Source organism: Camponotus floridanus, unplaced genomic scaffold (assembly GCF_003227725.1).
Source record: "Camponotus floridanus strain SB8 unplaced genomic scaffold, Cflo_v7.5 scaffold55, whole genome shotgun sequence".
Classification (NCBI taxonomy): Eukaryota; Metazoa; Arthropoda; class Insecta; order Hymenoptera; family Formicidae; genus Camponotus; species Camponotus floridanus.
The window spans coordinates 254636-281472 of NW_020229714.1; the positions used below are offsets into that span (position 1 = coordinate 254636).

Below are 26837 nucleotides of genomic sequence, written 5' to 3' on the forward strand. Positions count from 1 at the left end.
GCCGCGTCGCGCCAAGCGACTATTCCACCACCGGCACGTCGGATGGTGCGCGCGTGTAGGACGCGATCGGTCGACCTAACGGCCACTTCCATTCGCACTGATTCACCTCCCCGCGTTTCATTCTCTTGGCTGCGCCGCTCGCCACCTCTATCTACCACCATCGCCATCACCCTCCGCGGATGGGATTCGGCAGCGAGAGAGACAAGGTATGGATCTCTTTTTTTCTCTTCCTTTTCTCTCTCTCTCTCTCTTTTTTCCGCGCTCGATGTCCATTATCCACTCGGATTACAAGCTCGGAGTATTCCGCTTTCGTACGCGCGTAAACGGCTTTAACATCGGGGAGATTGTTTTTCGTCCTGGCCGCTGCCGAGGCTGCGAATGCTGATATTTCATCGATGAATGTCGCGGCTGTCTTTTATTGCCCGCGTATTATTCAGGCCATATGATATTCTCGTAAAATTTTGCTCTCTCTCTCTCTCTCTCTCTCTTATATCGAGTTTTCGTGTAAATAGCGCGGGAAGGAATACGAGTTAACATTTTCACCAACAAGTTTTTATTATCGAATATAACGCGCATTTTAAAAACTTTTCCAAAGTACACGATCTCTTTGTTAGTGTTCGCTATTATTAATATTTTTATTTCTTAAAGATTGTAAGTCAATGACGACCTCGGAAATGTTTTCGTTAGAATAAAAATCGTAACAGCGAACAATAACACAGAGGTAGTGTATTTTTGAAAAGTTTCTAAAATACGCGTTTGTTCGCTAATAAGCGATTTACTATTGAATAAACAAAAACAACGGTATGTATACAGAGTTTTTTTGTATGTCTACACGTACATAGTTTCAGTTAAAAATGTTTTTTCCGGAATGCATTTTTTTTGTTCTTCCGTATATACTCGTTAAAAGCATTACCCTCTCGCGTTTTAATGAACGTTTTAAAGAATTTCAATTCAAAGGTAAAATTAAAACGTTAATGATTGCAAGTAAATTTTGCTTCCTACTGTTTGTTCAGAAAATCAACTGGAAATATTGCGTATTCGCGAACGTGGAAGAGAAAGAGAGAGGAAGAGGAAAAGAGAGAGAGAAATAAATATATATATATAAACTTTTCTAGATTAAAAATATCCCGATGTATTTATGTTTTAAAAAGACTTACTGCGTCATAACTCGAATCGAAATTTTTCTCCAATTTTTGACCTCAATTTTCAATCTAACATCTACTCTGACACTTTCAGTAATCGGATCATTCTTTTCTAAAACTATTTAACCTATAATTCTGTCGAAAGCTTCTCTTGTAAATCTCTAAACAGGAAACTACTTCCTGTCCATTTAAAGTGCACAACACAAAGTAGGATTTAATTCTTATATAATTCAATTCCTATATAAAAAACTAATTCTATAAAATCCTATATAAATTAAACTTATCGAGAGATTTTCCCGAATATTCTCTATAAATGTAAGAAAATTAAGATAAAAAATAGAAGCAAAATTTCGATTCGGAAAAATTTAATGTCTCGCAGCGTTGAAATCTTTTATAAAATTACAAGCAAAAATATAGATCGAGAAATTTTCTACTAATAGAGTTATTCAATTCGTGGACTAATATAAGAATATATTAAAATCAATATCCCATTAATATTTAGAATTGTTAAATAAAAATAGGAAATAAAGGTCTTTTCTGCACATTCTACTATTCGGAATACAAACTCGTAACCGTATCCAATAACCGTGTTGAATAATTCGGTAGAAATATTGTCAGTTTATCTTTTTCTGTCATTCGTTTTATCTCGGCATGAAACGACGTGATGAATTAGAAATGTATACAACAGCTTATAGTCTCTGTGTAGTTTCAACTTCGATCGTACAAGTTCTAAATAAGGAACAGGGTCTCGACCCGTTGGTTTACCTCGCTAGTTTTATCAAAAGAAAGAGAGAGAGAGAATCACAACATTTTTATTCTCTTTGTATATATATAGAATCTTTTAAATCTAAAATAAAATAAAGCAGACACACAAATTAACGCGATAAAATTCCTATTAAGACGGCATTCTCACTACAAGAAATTAAATTCGCCTCTATGTATCATATAATTAAATCTTAATTTAATTTCATAAGCGATAGACACGTTAACATTTTTATTCAGTGATCTTATCTTTAGTTTCATTTCTCATGCAACTCGAAACGTTTGACAAAGGACGAAATTAAACTGACTAAGAGTAATGGATATTTTGAAATTGATATTGACAATCTTTGAATGTTGGAGGGTCACAAATATTGACAGAGCAGAGTTGACATATCTTCCTCTTTCATTTTTTCAATTTATTTTATTACAACATATTTATTTTATTATAATATATTCAGTTTATAATATTATATACATATTTATCTTGTTTTAACATAAATTGGAAAATTTTTTTAATTTGCTGGCATTACTAATAACGTTTGCTTTTCATCTCGTTCAGCTCACAATTTGGAAAATTAAAATTATGTCAATTACATAATTAAATTTTAGAGATGAGTTAAAATATACAATTCGGAATATGTTGATTTCCATAGACCCAATAACGAAATATTTTTCATCTTCTCGTTCTATTTTATTGACGGTATTATTTTCCATTCGATTTTAAGCGTGTCTATTGTTGGACGATTGCTTCGTCATGCTTTGCGACAATATCCTTTCTAAATTCTCATCCCTTAATAACTATTAATTAACGGCGGTCCCATAGGAAGCGTGATGCCTTGAGCTAGGATAGTATGAAATCACGTCCACCTTTTACATTTCGGGTCTATCGTATAAGTTCCTCGGACATGAATAGATTTCATTCATTTAATTCGCAAACACGAGAGCCTCCTTGTACAAAGTCCTCGCGTATCCTTCTAACATAAGACCTCAGGCGGTCATTTAATTCAAGCGCATAAATCTATGATACAGCGAAATGTTGATGTTATTCATGCGAGGCACGAGCACGATAGTCTCACACACGCAAAGCCTCTGGCAGACGTATATTTTATACTTAAGGAGGTTTATACTTCGACTTGCGTATATTTTTATTTTACTCCGAAATAGGGTCCAGGTGTACGCCCTATCATTCTAAATTTCGCGGTAACGTTGTTCCTCCGTACGGTTTATCTCAATCTGCTCGAATCTCTGAAGCGTGCCTTCATATCTCTCTACAACACCCGATAACGGCGGTATTAACGAATACCTTGAAATCTGGGCAGCTATCCAAGATTATCCGTCGGATGTTTGTTCCGTCTGAGGTTGCGCCAGCGCTATCCGGCAATTACCAAACACTCTGTATTAGGGAACATTGATCGGCGGAATCGATCGTGTCCCTGTCGTTGTGTGCACGCGCGGCGGATACGTACAACGAGAGCGACCCCTCGGCCTACCCAATCGGCTGGCTAGGCAGAGGAAGCGATTATAGACTACATCCTGGAGCGCGCTCGTTCCGTGCACGCTCGCTAAATCGAATCGAATGCCGGCCGGACGGCGTGTGCGAGGAAATGATCGCAAGAGACGAATCGATGCGATAGGAACGAGCGATTCCGCTGTTGTACGAATATCTGCGGTAATCATTATTGATGGATGTTAGGCGTACGTCGTATGGTCGCCACTCTGTGTGTGTATGTAGGATGTCTCGTACGATTGTCCGCTTCCGCTTATTAATTCAATATATGTGCGCCTAAATTAAAAATAAAATTCCATAGCGGCGCAACATTCCAAAGAAAAAGAATATGTAACAAATATTTGTGCGAGTCGGAGAGAAACATAATTTTTCAAGAGAAATATATATATATTTTTTAGTTGAAATATTAGATAAATAACAGAGTAAAGAATATAGAAAAACAAAGTAATAGATATCGTGCGGGGAAACTATTATATTTTCAAAAAATATATGAAAATTCCAGAGAGAAGAAATATTTATTTAATTCGACAATGACTCTAAAATTTATTAAATGTTAGCCGTGCTAAATATGAAAAGAATTCTCTTTAATAAAAAATCAATCAAAAATAAAGAGTATTAATATTAAAAAATTGGAAATATTAAACAAATTCTTTTTAAATCGGCAAAAGAGATTCCAATCTACAGAGTCAGTCCTGTTAATTGATACGATCGTCGTGTGGGAACAAGTTTTCGTTAGAACGAGCATCCTTTACGATCGTAACGCAGGCCTCGAACGAAGACGAAGAGAAAGCACCGCGGAAGTTGCTGTAGCGTTTCGATGCACCGCACGCGTCGCATTCCAATCTCCTATCTCGTCGTCCCGAATTCACTCGGGGACCCTTCGAGCCGACGACTCGTTTCTTATTTTCCCAGACATCGGATGCGGCACGATCGGTACATCATTCCGCGGGAATGAAAACATTCTGCCCGATTCCGATATATTTCTTATGCCGCCGCTGTCGTTGCACTTGCTTACGTTTAATGCTACCATCTTCCTTCCTTTATCTCGCGGCGACCGACCAAAGACAGCGAGTCTTAAGTACGGACAAATTGCTTCAAGAGTTATCCTCTTACCGCTCGTAGCACTAATCTCTGGATTTCCGAAACGTCTCGTACATGGCTCTTCGACGAGAAACAGCCAGCGCGAACATGGAATTCCCCGACGCTCTCCCATTAATTCCCATCTCTTGCTTTTCCGCTCTTGCTTTCTGCTTTCTTATCTCTCGCTTTTTGCCGCTGTCACGCGGATATTTTTTGGTTCTTCCGTCTCTTCGATTCTAAAGTCCGCACTGGATTACACAACGGAGATTGGAATTGCATCGCGCTTGTACAATAGAAATGGAGAAAAAGATACGGCGAGAGATAAATATTTTCTCATTTATCGCGCCACGTGCGAGAATGCGCGCGATTCCATCGCTAAATAAATATATACACGTACATCATTACACATATCCATTTTATATATTCGTCCACTTGTATTTTCCAAAGGTTGAATAAACGTAAACCTTTTAATAAATGTACAACTGGTTCAAACGAATATGATAAAATATGGACCGTCATGGTCCATTCTCAATGTACAAAAATTAACTCGACTTAATGAACTCAAGAGCCAGGAACACCGGAGAGCGAGTGACGCGATAAAAACGGCTGAGAGCCGCTCTCGCTTTTCGTGGGGTAACCAGCATGTGCCGCGCGATTAAAAAATCATCGCGGCCGATGCCCTCTTCACGGCCCGTTGGTCATCGCGTTGGGGTGCGGGTATGCGTGGTGTACGAGGCGGCGTATTATGTCGCGCGCGTTTATTCTCCCGCCAGGAAGCAGGCGCAGTCGGTGACGACCTGTCCGCGCGCTTCCGCGCGCTCGCTCGCTCTCGCTTCGCGAGAGGGAACGTGCCTCTCGCGGGGGGGCTAGAGGGTGAGGGCGACGCGGGGGATGATCGAGAGGGGCGCGGGACGAAGGGACTTGGATGTACATATATCGGCGGACACGTTTGCGCTGATGCGGACTCTCATTTCGGGGGGGCGAATCCGAATCCAGCCCCCGCGAATGTGTCTGCACGTGCCGAGGGGGAAGAGGGATGGGGGCGGGGTTGGGGACGGGAGAGTTAGGGGTGGCAAGGGGACGGCGGGATGGAGTCAATGCGCAGTTTGTATTCCGCTCGGGAGGAAAGACTCGTTCGTTACACCGTATAGCTCTGACGCACTCGCCGAAACTCGTCCTCGTCGCCGACGTTCGTGTCGTCGTTGGATTCCTCTCGCTAGCTTTATATTCATAACGGTGCCGTGCGCACGAGAAATACGAACTGCGAGCGCGATGTATTAATTTCCCGTTAGAATCGCGACGATTTCCGACTCGCCGTTTTATACCATAACTTTTCCCAGCTTGCATCCCTCTTGTTCTCGTTGACTATTACATCTCGCATTCTCATTATCGTCGAAAAATTTATCCTTCTACTCTATATAACTTTACGTTTACTTATGCTCAAAATATGATAATATGTCGTATATTAATATCTTATATTAATATTTTATATCGTATATTTAATATCAAAATCCGAATTTACAAAGTCACGATTGCCGAAACACAAATATTTTCCTCGAAAATCATTGATGAAGATAGCGGCGTTATTTCGAAATGTCTTCTCCTGTATCTAATACGGTCGTTTACAGCTGTCACTTTACAACATCGTGAGTGTTGAACGTTTTTATACCGAGTGCGCGTTTTACGATGAGGTCTGGTTTTTTTCATTAGTTTTTACTCGTTTCTCAGCCGTTGGGGAAATAGTTGGCGACGAAACTTACGCACGGTACACTGCGGTTGAGACGAGGGGAGTACAAAGGAGGGAAAACGGTATTTCGATCGCTTCATTTAATTTTACGACAGCGTCGATCGTCACGTCGACATCGCGGACGATGCGCGATTGCTGGTCTGACGACGCGGTACCGTGCCCGAGAGTAAATGCAATTTCGTATTTGATAGCCGAGTTTCCGCGAGTCAGCACCAGATAGTATAATCCTGTCGATGGCAGACGTCGTATTGAGAGGTGGCAAAACGAAGGGAAAGAGTTTTCGACCGAAAACGAATAGAGAGAAAGATCATTTATTAAATAACCCTCCGGAAATCATGGCACACGAGGATTTACACAGTACCTCCCCGTAGTTTCAATATACTCTCGCTCTTTAATATATTACCCGAGTCTCGATCGATATAAAATTAAAGGAATAATTTATTCTACAAGATATTTATCTGCATATACATCAGTAAAACTATATATAGCATTTAAAATTTATCGTTTGGACGTCTCTCTTGATATATTTTGTATTTAACACAGGAATAATATTCTTTTATTTAACTTCAATTATATAGAGGAGGACACTGTACATATGAACATATTCAACAACAAAGTAAACAATAAAGCAATAAAGAAAGAAGGTATGAGAGAGAGAGAAAGAGAGGAGATGGAAGGAAGATTCTCTCGTATCTCACAGCTCCGGCGCGACTCGAACAGCGCGATTGTTTATTTTCGTGCGAACGATAGCGGCGGGCGACGCGGCTAATGCTGGGGTGACAAGACAAGTGGATACTTCCCTCTCCGTACGACCGGTCGCGGATGAAGAGGCGCAACGAGGGGTCTCGTCATCGTTATTGGCCGGACAAGGAGCGTGTGCGGCGGCGACTTGGTACTTCCGAACTCGGATTGACGATAGAGAGAGACAGAAAGAGAGAGAGAGACAGAAAGAGAGAAGAGAGAAAAAGAGAGAGAGAGATACCGGACGCTTCCCGGATAAAGGCCGGAGGGACGAGGATAACCGGATAGCCCCCCTTGGAATACCAATGGCGTACTCGGCGGAATCGAGTTTTCGAGAAAAACGGCTTTAAAGTTGAATGCGGCGGAACGAGACGAAGAGTATCCCTCTCGACGGAAACTCCACCCTCGAGACGCAGCGAGTCGCAGCGATTTCTTCGCAGATGGCGAAGGCCCACGTTGTCGGATACAAAAACGACGTATCGCAATTTGCTATGTATATATGGAAATTATTCCCTTTTCCACGTCATCGACCATGTAATTTAGTTTCGTGATTTTTTTCACTCATTCAAGTGGATAGTTTCGCTTCTTTGATTGTGACGAATATATTGGCGGCACCGATCGTAATCGACAACGACAAAATAAATAGCGTACGCCATTGGCATTCTAAGATATTTCGACGAAATCGTCGATCCTCGCTATTTCTCTCTCTCTCTCTCTCTCGATTCGAGAGGCAATCTTAGAAACAGCTGACGGCGGTTACGAAATTAAGGAGATTACCATCGGCACGTCTCGAATGCTTCATTTCTTCATTCTATGCCATGGATTATCGAGCTCTTGTACATGTGCTACTCTTCTAGTCGTCAAATAGCCCGTCATCAAAATGATAGATGTTTTTTATCATTAGATATTCCGCGGAGATTTTATGAAAATTAATATTATAATTTTCTTTCTCGAGAGATAGAGAGGAAGAGAGAGCGCGTTTTATTATCAAAACTTACCGTTACGGGTCAGAAAACGGATACCACGAAGCAATTTACGATAATTAGGTACTTTTCTCCCTCCAATTCGCTAAAGTCGTAATTGTCCCGCTCCAGTTGTTTTCTCTACAAAGGTGTTCCAGACAGCGTAATTCACATTTAGATTCTTCGAGAAACTTGAGATTTAATTTTCCCTTAGCGCACGCGCGGGAGAAGAGTAAGAAATTATTATATTTCCGACTTTAATACGCGAAACCTATATTTTTTAAATTACTCCTATTTGCCATAGCGTATAATAAATCTCCCTTTTGCAATCCTTTCTAGTTTCTTCTATGCAAAATTTTTTATTCGCAGTTAAAATCTTTGAGATTAAGATTCCATTCATTCCGTAGAGTCTTCACCATTAAGGTTTTACTCGCCCAGTCGTAATTTTCAATCGCTGACAGCTCGAGAACTATTCATTCCTCGACTGTCGAACAACCGCCATTCTTTTTACCTCTCAGACTCCATTATCTACCGCTGGAAATTTGCGCGATTGGTCGAACGGGCATCCTGGTACAATGCGAGCTTTCTATTGCCCGCGCTCCGGAATTTATCGCATCGAGAACGTCTCGGACGTTCGCGAAAAAGAGGGCAAGTGAAATAAACAGCCGGCCATTCGAACGTGGAGTCTGTCGACGTACTCCAATAGTCGACTCGTGGGCAACTCAAAGCGCTCGTCGATTTGGGTCAAGCATCCAAGCCTGCTTGACGAAGCCACTCTCGTAAACATCTGCGAGATATCGCCTTTCGAACGATAATATTACACCCTGATCCGTCACGCGGCGAGAAAGACACGAGTTTGCGTCTGGTGTCGAAACAATAATCAAGTGTCGCTCTCGTATTCGCTACGATAATAATCGAGATATCATCCATTTATCGTTGTTCTCTCGAGAAAAGAGAGCAATGAAAATCAATCGGATTTTATCACTCGATAAAGAGAAGAAATCTCTGATCCATTCTTAATTTCAATAATGGATAAGCTCTCTCCTTTTCTCTTTGCAATAATATTTAATTATTAAGTTTGTCTTGGAAAAGTTTTAAGAATTTTTTTCAAAGATTTTCTATTGAAAAAAGTCTATTCAAATGTAAATGTAAATTATAATATATAAGCGCGTTTATGTATTTCGATTACACAGATCTCTGTTGGGCCTCTCAAATCATATCGCTTCTGATGTGTCGTACGAAGTAGAGTGAAAAGTTATGACTTTCGCGTTAGGCGGTGCGTATAATTTGTCGCGTCTCGTGCATGTCAGAAATAGAAGCTTGCGTGATTTAGTCAAGCTCTATTAGACACCGCGCTGTAACGTCATCGTCCTTCGCCGCGCGTTATCACAATCGCGGGATCTGTGTTTTCCGCTGACGAGTGCGACCGGCCGTTATTCCGCCTGTTAGTCGCTACGCCTGTGCACCACCTACTCGACGACGGGGTTAAATCGTCTAATAAACGGTCTATGCAGACGTCGACGTAGTCACGAGAGGACGAACGATAGAATTTTAAATGAGACCTTAGAGATAAGAATTTTAGATAGGATTAATTGCGAGCCAAGTTATCGGACTTGTTAAATGGATAATCAACAGAGGAGAGAATAAATTAGCGACGAGATAAATAACGAGCAGTGAATATATAATAGTTTCAATTCCATGATGAATGAATATATTATTAAATGTAATGAGAGAGATTTTACGAGATGTCCTGTTTAAATACACGGAAAAAGCTCGAGAAATTTAGAAAGGTATATTTATACATAGAGGGAAGGAGACATATCTCCTGATTCTGCTACCAATGTGAAATAATTTACGAGCCGCGTCATTTTAAATATTGCGTCATTCGATATAAGGAATCTACATTCTCTACGTTACTGTCACGTGTCTGACATATACGGGAAAGAATGACTTAAAAATATTCTGCAAAGGAGAAAATACGAAGAGCACGTATATGTTTGAACGTCATATTTCACGGGGGATTTAGAAAACGCATTTTCGTAGTCGCGTACGTCCATTCACGTCGCCTCGCAAGATTCTGACCGTCGTAGAGACCGTATAGCTTACACTTACACAAGGATATCGTCGACGCGCGATTAATGCTCTCCCGCAAATTGTCGCGCGCAGCGACAAATAGGTCAATTTGACGTATATTTCAATCTGCGCGATTCATCCATTACCGCAATTTGTCATACCAATTATTGCTACAAGATTATTAACGCTGGAATTAACAATATAACACATATCGGCTCTCAATCCTTCTCTCTCAATTGTTATTATTCACCCAGCGCGTATTAAATTGTCTGAATATTCGTATTCAAAATTAGATATTTGTATAAAATAACGATGTCTTTGCGTTTAGTAAGATTTGGAGATAAATGAAAAGTTGGAAATCTCTCTTTTCTATTAAATATACATTACTTCATATGTAAATGTTTTCTTTTGAAAATGTTTCATACCGTTCTACTCGAGATCCGTGAGGAATGTTACTACTGTTTTCACACTTCTTTGTTGACCATTTTTCCCGACGAATTATGTATTTCTTCGCGCAAGATTTCACAAAAGTTTACATCGACTTCGATCCAACTCCAGTAAAAAGCTCCTAGAGATGAAATTTACTACTATAATTTACCAACAATCGAACAACTTTTTACGGATAAAATTTACTAGCAATCAAACTGATCATCTCCCTTCCAATTCGAGATAAATTACTCAAAGTATTTTTGCCACTTTGAAATAAAAGCGCGTTACATCATGTGATCATGTTGGTCAATATGAAAACATCAAAGACGAGAAGGAAGGGGAACGGTGCCGATTTATTAGAACCAAATTAAAACAAGAGACAGGAAAAGATAGATAAGTGGATAGAGAGAGAAAGCGAGAGAGAGAGAGAGAGAGAGGGAGACTAGTTATTGCTTGTACCGTATCCGCGCGTTATCGATTCCGGTGCGAATTGGGTGCCATATGGCAGCGCTTTGAAGACGACTTTATATCGGTATGTCCTTCCGGCATGTTACACGTACGTACATACGTATGTTGTGCACGATGCATCGCCTTTCCACGTCGCCGCAGTGCCATTAGCCGGGAATTGCCGCGGCGATCGTTCGCCGCTGTGCATCGGACGGCCGCGCGACGCTTTAAGTGGGTGGCACAGACGGCTCCGGCCCGAGTACTTTGTGCGAGAGCAAGGCGGAATTGGTTTAAGCCCCATTACACACGTGGACATGTACGCGAGGGCCGCGAGAACAACGTGTACGACGAACGACTCTCGCATCGTAATCGAGAAAGAATCGATCCGCGTCGAAATTTCATTTCTATTTTCAACTTCAATTTTCTCACGTTTATGGATTCTAGAGGACGTAATAGATTTAATTTGTATAGGGATTGAGAGAGAGGGGGCTTTTACTTTGCATCTCAAATAGGTAGCAAAACGAACGGAGTTTTCTATTTCCAGATTCAAAAGAGGAACTTTTGACAGATCTGTAAATTATAAATAATTCCTCAAAGAGCTCTGCTTATAAAGTATGAAAATGGATGTTTTATTGAAAATTGAGATCAAAAATAGAAGACAAATTTCGACTCGAGAAGAACTTTATCTTACTATGACCAGAAATACTTTGTTTGCTCTATTAATTATATTTATCGGGTACTTTTAAAATTTACTGAAAAATACAACGTGCAATAATTACGTAGATTGACGTGATTTCATTATAATCTCGTCAACTTTTATGATTTTTACGATTTGACGATTTTTTCAGCGATATTCTTTGATAAATAAAATAAATACTGAAACGCAAATATCGTTCAACATTAAATATATCATGGAATGTTTCACTTCTATTTTTTTCTGTATACGAGAATATTTTAGCTAATGTAATTTGGAATTTCTATTTTTTAGAGTTTATTTCTTTTTTTATTGAGAATGCACATTTATACTAGCTCTCGACTCTCCTTCTCTCTCTTTTATCTCGTATATTTTAGTATATTTTATAACTTTGATATATATTTATACTCTTCTATTATATATTCTTTCCTGTTCGAGACGATTCTTTCGAGAGTAACGCAATAAATCTGTCTTTCTGATTCTCTTCCTCCCGAGTACTTGACCGTAGAATAACCGAGCAGAGAAACGGAGGCGGAAGCATGAGTTTAAAAGATCTCGACATGGAGGTCTCGAATTCCCGACATGTAATGCTCGACAATAATGCGATTGTTCCGAGTGGCTTTAATGCGCGCTTCGCGTGATGCTGCGAACGGCTCTCGAATGTGAAAGTATAGGTCATTTCGCGATACATGTTATAGAAAAGATGATGTGTCGATATTTAGGCAGGAATCACATTTAATAATTTGACTTTTAGTTCATCGTTAAAAATACATAACATAATAACATCATATTTTACAACTCAACCAGTATTCCTGCTATCTATTGTTATGCAAATGGAACCTTGCGAGGATGTATGCAACATCACTGAAGCACAGTAATATATGCAGATAAGGTTTAGCGAGGTCTCTGACTCTATGAGGCGTCTTTTCCTTTACATTGTAATATTATATGACTCAGAAATGATAATTTCCGACTCGGTAACTTTCGCTTTAACACGGCATATGCTAACACTCTCTTGCGTACAAATTTCTTTTTTTTCCTCTTATTTTCTTCTTATTTTAACGAGTCGTACTCTCCAAAATAAGTTCCTTATAAACCAGTACTTTTGAAGATTAATAAGTGTAATGTAATATGCGGTACAGAAAGCATAATCGCGCGTAAGACGCGAGTACGATGAATATTCACATTTATCATTCCTCACACAATTTTGGACGATTAAAGAAATCCCATGACACATAGTATAATAAGAATAATAGTATTCAAGTATTCTCGAGAATTGATTTATTTCTTCAAAGTATCAAAAATATCGTATGTTCTTTTCAACTGTCTCGAAATGTTTTCCTCCTTTGATCAGTTTTCATTTCAACATTTATTTTAAGTAACGAGATTACTCTCTTTTTATAACATAATTTAATTTATAATTTTATCGAAGCCTTCTCTTTTGAAGCGAGAAACGTTTACTGTCCATTTAAAGTACAAAGGAGTTTAATTCTCATACGAGTTAACTTGTCGAAAGTCTCTCTAGACCCTATAACAAATGCGAGAACATTGAGATTGAAAATAGAGGTAAAATGTCAACTCGGGTTTGCACGCGAAACGGAGCGCATTCGTTGGCGAAGCCGCTTGTCGATTATACACCGTAATGTCGAACATCGGTTAGTGGCCGATCAATGAGACCTATGGTTACATGCGGGATCACGTACGTTGTCGCGAGTGTTGGCCGACGACGTTTACTGGTCGTGTCGAGTTACAAGTCCCCCAGGTAATAGCACGTATGTTATTCAATATCTTGCACGCCACCAGGAATTTTTTCTTCATCGTTGCACAACAATCTCACCTTTTGTCAACGTAAATTGGCAACTAATGCGGAACTTGATACGCGCGATTAACGCTGGGTAAGAAAGCCGGAACGGTTGGCAATTTTTATACAGATTTCATTCAGTGAGAATTATGTTGCTCGCTAGATAGATATGCTCCCGTAAATTTCATCTCTATCTAAATAATCATCTGTATAAGAAATCTTATCTTTTCTTTTTAATAACGATGTTTTCTAAAGTTTTGTGTTGATTTAAAAATATCCGACGATTGCGTGGGTCAAAAATCAGGTTAACTGTGAAGATATTTCACAGGCAGAATGACTAGGGCAGATTATGTTAGAAAGCAACAAAGGATTAACGGAGCAAAGTCGGAGAGTGTGAGTACATTTAAATTGCACTGTATTCACCGAGCGGATTTTACGCGACACTTCGGTGTGGCATCTATGCCATAAGCGCGGTAACAAGATCATCAACAGGATTCCGCAAATAACGTGTGAATCGGAATTTCTTCGTCTCGAAATACGAGAAACACCTCGCTCCCAGCAAGAAACGCGTTACTTTAGTTTTAACAAAAGCTGTCGTAAATGCAAAACGTTAGGGAAGATAGTTCACACGAAATTGTGACAGGCTTACAGGCAGACTACGCATACATCGACCACATCTTTGGTATCTCGGAGCAACGTTAATAAGTTTCAGTTTGTTCTACTACATATATTGTGCAAAGTTAGAGTTGAGTTAAATTACGGCCGCGTAAGATATAAGTTAAATTATTAAATTATAGTTAGTCTTATAAGAAAACTATCGTAGAAATTTGACTTAACTATTAATTATCGGCCGTAAAATAATATATAACGACGGTGGAAAATTTATTTCGTTTCGTGTACATGTGAATTTTATTGCAATTAGCCAGTTTTGCAATTTGCATAGGATAATAATAAATTCACCAACTCTATTAACATGTTTGCGGTGTGCCCGTGTTTCTACATTATATACCTGCAATTATAAGTATAAGGAGAGCTGGTGCAAAATTTTAATAATGTCGGCGTCGAATAAATGAGAACATTTTTTTTACGACTGCAAATATTCACGCATTCAGTGTTTACGAACTCGAGTCGCACTGTAAAAACGCGGAAATGTAAACGGAGATTACGACCCGCGGCTTTGTCTCCCTCGAAAATACAAATCGCGCGAACAGCAGTAGTATCGTTTGACCTAGTTTCGCGAAACGCGAGAAATACTATCTTTGCGAACGAGCGGAATCAAGAGTTTGCCGTCCGCGCGATCGATTACTGTCGGCGCGGTAATGATCTGAGCTACGATTCCAACGATTTACGACACTCGCGGTCGCGCGAGGAGGAATTTATTGCAATTTATTGCGGACGCACATTCGCGAAATGACCTACGGTACTTTACGCGTAAATAGGAAGGATGGAGCTTGCGTTATTCGCGTTACATGTAAAGACGACACAGAGTCGAAATTTTTCCCTTGACTTTAATTTTTAATCCAACATTTACTTTGTTACCTTCGAGCAGTTAAATATTTTCGATTCAATCTATGATTTTGAAAATTTCGCTTTTAAATTTTCTAAATGGAAAATTCTTCGTAATTCTTCGTTTATATTGCTTATTTGAGATATGTGTGCGCGCAAATTAAGAGCTATATTTCTATATAAATACAGCCTATCGAAATTCTAGAACCTATAAACCGTGAGAATATTGAGGTTGAAAATAGGAATAAAAGTTCGACAAAGCCACCGTTTTTTTCTGTAATTGAGTCTCCCGCCGCAAAAGTGAAAAGCAAATCCATTTCATTGATAGGCAAACACATATATCATTCAATATTGACAATGATAAAATATTGCGATGCTGTCTCGGGTATCTTAGATATCGCCGTCAAAGTTTACGCGTACCGTATGTATGACGAGCATCTTCCGTCTCGCTTTTTAAATATTTGCATTTCTACCGTTTATGCATCCTCTCCCGCGAATGCGACGTACCCGCGGCTTTAATTCCCCGCAAAACTCTCTTGCGACATTAATAGTGTATATTTTCATTCTCAACAAAGAGCAACCATTTCAAGTATAAACAGATCGGAAAAATATATGCGACCGAGTCGCGAATGTGGCGCGGGGAAAATATCTCAAATGGATCGCGTCGGACCACGTATTCTCGTATAAACGTGCATAATGTACAAACAGCGGACAGATTTAGACGGCTTCGTCGCATGATATCTATCGAGGCTATCGAGAATTCAATTTCCATTCGAGCCTCGAATCCGCGGCTAGCATTAATCCCCGTAATAGGATGCCATTTTTCATAACGGAGATTAGCAAGGGATGGAGAGGATGCTTCATGTCCACTTTACACTCATCACGTTCAAATAAATTACGATGTGTGTTTTATTTTTTTTTATACGAGTGCGAGATTGAATATTTAAACGAATTAAAGAGTATTTATTTATTTCAATAAAACGGAATATATTATATGTAAGGAAACATATAAAAACACATAGAGAAATATAGATAATTAAAAAAAAAAAAGATTGAAACTAAATTTATGAGTCACAAACTTTTCTGCAAGAAATAAGTTTTCATGTTTGAAATAATTTTACGCATGGCTGTAAGAAAGAACGTGAAGTTATTAATATACAGGGAGAAATGCTTTAATCGAGTCGACACATAGTCTTTACATCCTACTTTATATTTTGCGCAAATTACTCTTTTACGACTATGATCTCCTCTCATATGTGTCTTGTACAATTGCCGCGAATTTTGTTCGTTTTATTGCGACTTGCAGAAACTATCAAGCGCCGTGGACTCGGGCAACGTTAATTACTACTTTCTTTATTAAAATGGAGATTAAAAGCGCTGAGTAAGAGCGTGGCGCGCGTCAAAAGGATTAATAAACAATTTCCTGGAATTTTTAATAGGCACGCGTAATGAGAACGCATACGTACAAAAATTCAGAATTTATAATATCTCTCATCGTGGGACTCCATTTAATCTAGGCGCTAAAATCCTAAAGTGCGACCTCTCGAGCGAAAATTACGACGGGCGGAGCATCCTTTCTATTGTCGAGCGCGAGCCGGGATAAAGGAAATTCGTTCTATCGACGGCGAACTATTTTTTAGCGAGAAAGCCAACGGAAAGAATTCAACGGTATAAGGACTTAAAGAACGAAAGACGACGAATCGCTCCCAGGATGCGATTAAATTGTATTATGAAATCGTTACGTTGGTGGGTCCATCTCTCGCGAATAATCGATCGCGCTGTTAAAAAGTTCACGACGAAGATTACTCCGATCTTGCGAAATTGTGAGCGGACGGCGGGATAACCGCGTCGCGATAGCATAATCGCATTAGCATAATCAAATCGCGCCGTGATTGGTCATTGCCAGATGACTCGCTTTTTCTCGACATCTCTCTAACTTTGCATTTAATTTCGCGATATCGAAAGCAAACTGTTCTCTCGTGCGAGAGATGCGATTTGCCGGGAGATGTAATTTGTTATATTATGTTTCTCGAGTTTCTCTGGGATAATTATATTATCAAAATCCGGACATAATTGATCGAGAACGACTAAGTTGTTCGCCGAGATGCGAATGTACGCTTGTTCCGCACTTAAAGCCTCGCCGGTAGTAAAATCCGTGATTATCCGTGTAAAATCCGATTGGTTGCAAAACCGTCGAGTTAAACGTGTGTTGGAAAGAAAAGTTTCCAAGTAGTAATCTGGCGGATGGTAATTCGCTCATTTGTACGCGCGTTTGAACAGCAACGTGATTAGAGCCTCGGAAATTTATTCGCCCGGCACGATTTCGTTTACTCGTTTAGCGCGAGAACGATATATATATATATATATATATCTCACATCCCGAGTTTACTCGCAAAAGTATGGACGCTTTAAATTCGTGCGCGCATCCCTTCGTCTCCACCCAACAGATGTCGAGAAAAAGTTGCGATTCCCGGCACGTTTCGGCCGACCTGAGCCTGCCCCCTCTGAGAGTTCACGTCGAGGTTGTAAAGTCCTAATGACGAGAGCCAACCGTCTTAGAGAGGAGCGAGAGGAAGCGAGGGAAAATGCCGACTCAACGGGTCGGGTCCAGAAACGAGTTTCCCCCACATAATTTCTTCGTAAACTCGGTCGTTCATAGAAATCACATTTTCGAGATTCGCGAGGACGGTCGAGTCCCCCGCTGTTTAGCTTCGCATCGGTGTGTAATATCCGTGTAATTTCTGCCAGCTCAATTTTCATTGCCATTTGTGCACGGAAATGAGTCTCGCGGCTAGTCACACGTGACGATTGACACGGGCCGTTGCAGCTGATGATGTCTCTCGCACCGCCTCGCTAATATCGATGATATCGCTGGAACCGGATGTCCGCGCGCGCTGCTTCGCGCGCATATAATGCAGAAAAAGAGGATCTGGAAGAGCGAGAGATGTTATTTGCAGAAGCAATCATTCTCCCGAAAAATGCAATCTCGTTGCATTTAGTTACGCTAGATTTTTATTTTCGTGTCAACGTGTATAAAGATGAAATGATCACAAATCTACAGACTGTGTGCAACTGCGTGACCTGTAAAACCTGTAATTTTCATTTTACTTTGTTTTAATTTGAGTGACACGAAGTTTAACGAATTTAAAAAAATTGCCTTTTTCTTTTGTGTATTAAAATTTCCTCTTTAAAAAATCTATATATAACTTTTTAATTTTTTTAATATCTTTGAAAATAAATTTCAACGAAATTTCTAAGACGCGATTTGCAAAATTTGAAAATTCAAGAAAGTTTTTCCAGCAAAGAAGAATCCAATTTGTTGCGATCAAAATGTTAAGATATTAACGTTTGAACTTTTAAAACCAGCTTCTTTGTGCTTAATCCTTCTACTGGAATCTGGCGTAGCGTCTACTGCAGACGCACATCACATCACATCACGTCGTATCACGAGCGTGTTAGCCTCTTGTACTCTTATCTGCGTTAAATTACTGTCGCGGCGTTAATTTCACGTCCGTAGCAAGAAGCACATGTACCAACGGACGGCGAACTATACTTAACTCTTGCAGCGAGGCATCACCACCTCATCAAAATGATACGAAGGATACGACAGGACGGGAGACTGATAATTAGACGCCTCTATCTAGTTGCAAAGTAATTAAGCAGCGATTAAACCGACTGTCAATTAATAGCGCAGAGCGACACCAAGGCCGCGGATTCGAGACGAAAGGGATTCGACGCGCGATAGAGGAAGCGGATGTTACGGTCGAGAGAAAATGGAGAAAGAGCGAGGACGAAGGAAACGGAGCGATATACGCGGTGACGGACGACAGGCGTCTCGTCTTCGCCGCTTGCAATCCGAGCGGAAGATCTCGTTACGTCCGTCGGTTTTGTCCGATTTTCCGCGGCAACGCGGGTCGTGTCTCGCGCGCGAATGAAACGGAATGGGCGCGAATTTCCGCGCGAGAGCACGTTCGCTCTCGAGGTATATAACTGGTATAACTGGTCGACACGCGGCTTGTGCGCAATACAATACAGTGCAACGCCACCGCCGTCGCCACCCACGCGTGGAATGACAATACATGTCGCTCTTTCGGTTTAATTAAAGGCGTAGTTCGCCAAATGTTGCCGTAGCCGCCAACCAGTCCCGGTATATTCCCCGCGACCCCCCGCCCCGTAAACCCCCGTCGACTTCGCTTCTGTCTATTCCGACGCGCCGTACACGTGAACGCGGAACCTATGTTGCTTAATGGAGCGGCGCGTCCGCCGCGCTCAGTAATGGTACGACACTTTGCACTCGCGCCGGTATATAGTACGTTAAATAGCATTATCGTCGTCGGGAGTCCAGGAGTCGAATACCGGGCGGGAACGATGACGGTCTCGGGGGTGAATCTCGGTGATGGAAGTTAAAATCTCTCCCTCGGTCCCATAGGAAGTATAGTAATTGGCCGTGAAAGTAACTGCGATACTTTGGCGGAAACTAAAGGGAGAGACGAAGAACTATATTAAAAGCGACGTAAACGAGCAAACGGAAACCAACTGTAATCCAGCATCACGACATCGAACAAAGATCCATCGTTTTTGCTTCCAAAATCGAGAATTTTTGAAAACAAAATAGCTCGATATCTTCCATCGTCCTAAATTTTACATGTTCGTAGATAATGAAACTTTTGTCTTTTAATCTAAAATTTTTCATGCTTATGAAAGAGAGAGAGGATATCAAAGGAGGCTTTGCACAATTTGCGTAACATTGTGTCAAAGTTAAGTTTCAGTTTCTTCAAATCTGTTTCATGCAACAATCTCATTCAACTATTGTTATTACAGCCACTATTATGCGAATACGCTATGACCGCCAACGTGTGCTTCAGATAGCTTTACACCTAGCCGCGTCTTAGGCGAAAATTATACTAAGTCCCTATGGCGCAATGTTTGCAGGTCTGGTGAGGCTGTTATATGAGAAGCCATTACACAAGTGCGCAAGTTGGTTACTCCGGAAGTGAAATGAAGACCATGATTTAGCCGGGCTTTACCCTTAGATCCTTTTGCGGGATTCTCGCCCGGGCGGTCGTAAATGGTCGTCTAATTTGAGAATGAGCGGTCTACCAAGATCCTCATATGTGCGAGAGATCTTTATGCTCCCCAGACACCGGGAGATTATCTAATTATCAGTTTAGTGAACCGCTTGCATGCGCGGAGAACTTTATTTTAGGGAGACTCTTGGCTTGTTCGCGACTGTCCCTGCTGATCCTTGCACACATACACTTGGATATAACCACAGACGATCGTTTTACGATAGGCAACTCTAGGTGAATACATACAGCAAGTAGCCGCACGTCGTGACGTGGAATGATGATAGAGCGACTTTACTATTTTCCTTTTCACGAGTCCGCGTCATTCCCTTCTGGCAATGGAAATGCATTTACATCTGAAAGAAGAAGGCGGAATCGCATCGAGATCGGTGAAGCGAAAGATTATCGAAACTGCACGATGCGTCGTTTCACGCCCGCTGTATCCTATAAAGAAGTCGTCTTTAAGATTTAACCGTGAGAGCCTCTCTATGCCGTGGCAAGATATTGATCGACACATAATCTCTCGAGTTTCTGAATTTAAGGGAAGTTTAGATTAGATTTAGCGTTTTACGAAGGATCTCGAAAGAAAGGAGCGGAACATTTTTGTGCTAAAATGTAATAAATTATCATTATATTTTTGTCATCTCATGAGAAATTTACAGGATATAAAATTTATTTATAATTATTCACTAATCTTTAGCAGAATATATTGGATAATATTTGAAATAAACACGTATAATCCTTTTTGAATGCAAAATATATACGTGCTATTCTTGTGCGAATTCAAAGAGATTATCAGATGTATCTTGTATAATGTGTCACACATACTTGAACAACGTTCTTCTCTTACCGAATCGCAACACGGTGGAAGTTATCGGGCGTTTCGAGAAAAACATTTCAGTCCGGGCAGAATAAAAAGTGGAAAAAGTTATGACATAGAAGCGGGGAGGCAAGCGAGAGAAAACTAAGGTGAGGAGGTGCACCGGTCGTTCTTATGCAAAGTGCGAATCGAGCGCGACGAATTCGTAGCTCGCCATCTGCGGTCCCGCCTTCTGTGTTCCTTCCTGTACATTTCCCTGACGGAAGTCAGTCTGGCATTTTTCGTTCGGCGCGACATCGGGCTTTTACCCTTCGACCCCCGCTTTTCGAGCACGCCGTGCTCTTCTCCTCGGTGCTCCTCGAGTCAAAGGTAGTCGGTATCGAGGCTTTCCGAGCAAATTCTCGAAGCCGCGCATAAAGCGGAGGATAGAGCTTTGCGGGTGGCATAGAGAGGAAGAGAGAGAGAGGGGGATGATGGCGGGATGAGGAAGCGGCGGAAGACGGAGAGAGGAAGAGAACCGATGCGCGGATCCATTCGACTCTATTCAAAGGGGGGAACTACCGCCGCCGCCGCATCTGTGGGATACGATGATGAGGTTATTCCGTCCTCCTTCCCTCAGGATATGACGTCACATCTCGATGTAATAAACACGAATATAAGTGGTTCTTGCGGCCGGTTCCGACGTGGGCCGATGTGATCGAATCGCGACGGAACAGGAAACTCGAAGTGAGTGGCGGCGTCGACATCGGCGTCGTCGCCCTTTCGCGCAGCCTCGCCGAATAAATAAATGTCGACGTCCGACGTCTTCGAAGGTCCCCCGACACGACGCCGTTATAAATCTTGATGTAACTCACTGCGGCGTGCGCGTCGAGACAGATAAATTTGCGTAGTGCGCGTCGCAAATTCCACCGAATGCCGTTAATTCAGACGATCCGAGAGAGCTATGAAATGTTTACCTATTTCTACAGTTCTTTTTGTGTTGAATTATTTAATCTTTATTTATTTATCATTTTTATTGATCTTGATATTTCCTTACGATAATGACTACGATCTTATGAATCTTCAAATAACATTTATTAAATAAATAAAACTTTATTAATATTACGATTGGACAGAATATTTCTTTTATATTATAATATATATATATATATATATATATATATATATATACTTTTTTTATATATGTAGATTATTGATAACATTCTTTATTTTTTTTTTAATTTATCAAGCCATTAAAAATCTTGCAAAGTATTTTGATAATTTTAGGTTTTAAATCATTCATATTGGTAGCATCGGTAGTAAATATATAACAGTTGAAAGTAAGAAATAGATACAATAAATAAATCGCAAACACTACCACCGACATTAATTTTCATGATACGTTCACCTCGTAAAGATGTAAGAGAGAGCGTGCATCGTCTTGAAAGGTACGAAATACTACAAGAAATAAAGTGCAGGTGCGCGCTTCTTCTTCGCAGGACTTTTTCGTTGGTGTTAAACCACCCCTTAGAGAAACGTAGGTACATGGACCATCGCTTACTAAAGTCGCGGACTAATTTTTCGTCTCGCTCCATATCTCGCGCTGAACACGTCGCTAAAAGAGATTCGGCAGAGTGGCGAAAGACGACGAAAAGAAGGAGCTAACCCCGAGAGTCGTATCTCAAAAGAGCGAAGGAGGAGAGAGCGCAACAATTATAAACACGGTGGCAATTACTGAAAGGGTGCGTGTCTTTACGTCTCTGTGCTCTCCATCCCTCTCTTTCTCCCTCTCTCTCTCTCTCATCTTTTTTCGCTTGAACCACGACTCGGTTGTCGTAACCGCAACTGCGGATGAAACCGACAGTCCTCTTCACCGCTGCCAGCATATCCCGAACACCTACCCTCGCGCAAACTCCCGGCGAGTAGTTTTCACCACCCTCGCAATTGAGTCGGCGTGCATGAGTGTCCGCGCTAAAACCGAGTGGCTACTCGGCTGCGTCACGTATGGAATCTCGAGTTTATTTCCTGCCTTCTCCTCTTTTCTCTCCCTCTCTCTCTCTTTCTCTCTCTCTCATAGCTATTTTGCACATTGAAAGAAAGATTCGCATTTTGGAATAAAGCGCGCAACCGCGCGCATAAATATGATCGCAACGCAATTATTTTCAACTTGTCGCGAACATAAAGAGCAAGCAATTTGATCGATTACACTTACAATTAAATTCATTGATCATTGAATTCGATCGCAATTCGATTATGAGAAAATTCTATAAAAATATTTCTGTCTAATGCTATAATTTCTATATATTTACTATTTATTTTATGTGCATGTATATCGTTATATTTATGCAAATCACATGTATATACATGTCATATATATTACATTAATCATAATTTTCAGAGGAAATTTATTTCTGGATACACATTTAATATAATTTTAATACAACTTTATTATGTATTACTATATATAATGCATAATATAATATAATATTTTCAAAAGTGATTGCAATATTAATGTGCACGTCATATTGAATAGTTTCATAATATAAACTTTTAAGCGAATTGAATTAAACACTAATTTTAAATAGAAAATTAAAAGGAACATAATCTAGTATAATATTATTATTTTTTCAATATAATAATTACTTGAGTATATTACAAATCAGGAATTAGAAATCAATTTGATTTAATAATAATGAAATAATTTCATGTATCAATACCCTAATCAGACATTGTTTTACGCAGCTTTATTTTTGACATATTTTAAACTCTTCAGTTTGATTTTGAAAGACAATTGCAATATCGGTAAATATAAATAGTCTGTGGAAAAAAGAACGAACTTTGCAGTCATTTTTTTTCAACAGGAAATGGACACCGTCTCCCCGTTTACATAGATCTGTTATTTCCGCTGCACCGATTAGCTACACGTCGATGCGTCGAATAAGCCGACACAATCTGTCGAACAAATATCTATGCGAGGTTTGATCGATGTCCAAAAATCGCTGAACAAGTCACTCTTTGTTTCTCGTGCATTTATCAGCTACTGCAGTTCCTCGATGAGGCCTGATAGAGATGAATGCATATCAAGAGTGATCTCTTGGAGTTGCTTGCGAGACTTGATATAATTTATATAAAGACATCTCAGAACTATTAAACTTACAAACTATTGCCATTTTTATTGTTTATGTCAATTTAAAGATAAAAATTTTTTAATAAAAATATTTATAATTACAGACAATGATTATTTTCGAATATACAAGCAATAAATAGAAATCTCTAAATTAAGTCGAATATATTTATAATATATGTATAATCTTATCTTTTATAGAAGATATTTTAAAACTTCCATTATCTTTTATAAATATAAGTTTTTGATCAAAAAGAACTTTTTAATGATACTTTAAATTGACAATTTTTATTAGAGAATGTTTATTTTAAAATGTTTAGCATTATTTTTATAATCATATCTTTTAAATTAAAATATTAGATTTGCCATATGTTATATGTAGAAAATTTAATTTGTCTGTTTTATAAATTTTAATATCTCAATACAAAATATTAATATATAATATTAAATATAAATATAAAATATAAATATAAAATATTAAATATATTATAATTTCTGTTTTAATTATAATTTTTGTTATAAATTTTAATATCTCAATACAAAATATTAATATATAATATTAGAAATTATTTTATATAGAAAAATTATATCTAATTGAAGTATTGCTAAAGAAAAAAATAATTATTGATTGAGAAACTTGAAAAGAATGATAATGGTTTTAAAATACCCTGTATATTATAAGATTTCTGTACATGCGTGAGAAGAGAAACAGAAGAATAATTTTATGCAAAAGTTTAAGCAGTAATTAATTTTCTTTATAGGCCTTCTTTGTCCATGGCTCTTTGCGATTGCGGTGACGGAGAAAATCCTAAACTGGCTGTGATGGACGCATGTAACTACATTCGTGCACAGAAATCCGTGACGATACGATCGGGAGAGCCTAGAACGAAATGTTGCACAACTCGGAGACAAATCGGAGGACAGTTGGTCCTATCGGACTTTGAAAAGCCACCGATTTATCAGAGCTGTTTGATCGAAATTTCAATGGTCACACACCATTTTCCCGATAGTGGCAGAGAGTGAGATAGAGGGAGAAGGGTAAGTCGATGCGGAGAGTTGATCGATATTGGCAGCAGAATGTGTACACGTATAGATTGGTGAGTGCGTATGGATGCGCGGAGCACACCGCGACCGATACGATGTATCTCGTCCGACGCTTTGTGCTCCGTCATTCCACGATTCTCCGGAGCTTCGTACGAGAATTTGATAAGGCGTCAACAACGGCGGTGATGCTCGGAACACAGAAGACTATCATTAAAGTATCGTTGCTCGCATCGTGAAATAGGGAAAAGCTTGAGATTCGATCATAAAATGCGACGTGGTGAAATATTTTATGATTAATTTATGATAAAAAAGTATATATTTTCTCTCTTCCACGTCAAAGAATTTATTATGCGGTATTATTATTATTGCATTTTATGTATGTTACACGTTTTATTATAATATACGATTGAGAATATAATAATATTACATAAAAAACATATACATATAATTACATGACGTTAATTTATATCATATTGCTGGGAATTAGATGGATATGAAAAGAAAGTTTCAGATATGGAAAAGAAAATTCAACGTGACGAGTTAATACCACGTGCCTTTTTGTTTGTTTTTTTTACGACTTCCTTTCGTTTTCTTTTTCAACCGCGCTAAGGCAGAAAGGATCGGCAAAATGAATCGTATGCCTCGAGGAAACGTATTTCTCATATTTTATTCTTGCTGCCGTACCGTCGCCTTTTTTCATCACGGTTTGATTTGAACCCTGAAGTTGGGGCTCGTATAGCTGCTCTAACGTGAAGAGTGTCTGAAGAAGAGCGCGGGAATTAGAGGGAAGAGAGAGGAAAAGAAACGCGAGGAAATTTGCACGTCTCCCGCTTGGAATGATGAATGAGCCGCTTTATCTATTCTACTCTCAGATATCGTTCTGACTATTAAAGGAAAGAGATGCGAGAAATTCAACCCGAGGCAAACGCGCGTGACGAGGCCTCTCGTTTACAATTCCACGCGTACTTCCGCGCATCTGCCGTTCTCTGTTGTTGCGACTTTCGGTATTAAATATTCATCGTCGACGTGTGATTTAAATAATGTAGAGACATTCGCAACGAGACCACTTTGCCACGAAACTGAATCTCGATCTTGTTCGTATAAAAATACGGATTTGTAACCAGAACTTGCTTTCAAAGAGCACGCAATGACTATTCTCGTAATGATACTTCTTTTCAAGGTTCAACGACCTCGCCTAGTCTCCTTCGCGAGGGGCTTATTGAATCGATAACGGACGGATAATCCAATACGGATGCAGGCTACTCTCGAAGAGAATCAAAAGGTTTCGGCGGCTACCGGTTAATCTCGAATGGTCGTGTATATAAGGTATCTGCCAAAGTTATTAAGGCCCGCCGATCTTGCTTCCGTAAATCTCGAAGAGATTTATGGCGAGCCGTTACTGAAAACACAATTTTCCGACAATCTGCTTTCCCGGCGGACGAGAAGCAATCAAGCGTCTCTTAAGAACCCGGTTTCCGTTTTATGATCTGGCGGCGAACGTCGCTTCCGTCGACGAGATAGAACGACTATATGTGGCCGCCAAGTTTGCGATATATCTTTCCCTTACCTCTTTCCGAACACAAATTCTTTTGTAACGCTTCGTGATTCCGTTGAACGTTTATTTTCATAACGCTAGTCGAGCGATTTCCGCGTTTCCACACATCCGAATTTATTGCCTTTATCAGCAATGCAAATAATAAAAACATATGTATATGGGATGGCGATGCATGTGTGTATATATTTATTTATATATGTATGTATATTTATTGATTAAAATTCACCGATGCAAATAGAGATTCGTATACATCCGTCACAACATATATTTGTGTGTCATATATTATATACGTTCACGTTCTAATTCACAATTTATTCATGGGATAATCTTGTGAAAACGGATAGATGTTTATATATCT

The 26837-nt window shown here is 39.6% G+C and overlaps 1 protein-coding gene across 1 annotated transcript; it reads left to right on the plus strand.

The window, feature by feature from the left end:
- On the plus strand, nt 1-25252 carry LOC105253808. Its single transcript, XM_011262097.3, has 2 exons — nt 1-206; nt 24642-25252. The coding sequence occupies exons 1-2, from the start codon at nt 43-45 to the stop codon at nt 24901-24903; spliced, it is 426 nt and encodes a 141-aa protein (XP_011260399.1). The 5' UTR covers nt 1-42; the 3' UTR covers nt 24904-25252.
- The last annotated feature ends 1585 nt before the right edge of the window (nt 25253-26837 follow it).

What these genes read in the sequence shown, in the direction of transcription:
- LOC105253808 (XM_011262097.3), top strand. Translation starts at nt 43, where the DNA reads ATGGTGCGCGCGTGTAGGACGCGATCGGTCGACCTAACGGCCACTTCC. An exon ending in TCGGCAGCGAGAGAGACAAG is followed by an intron (nt 207 to 24,641) that starts GTATGGATCTCT and finishes TTTTCTTTATAG; the next exon opens with GCCTTCTTTGTCCATGGCTC.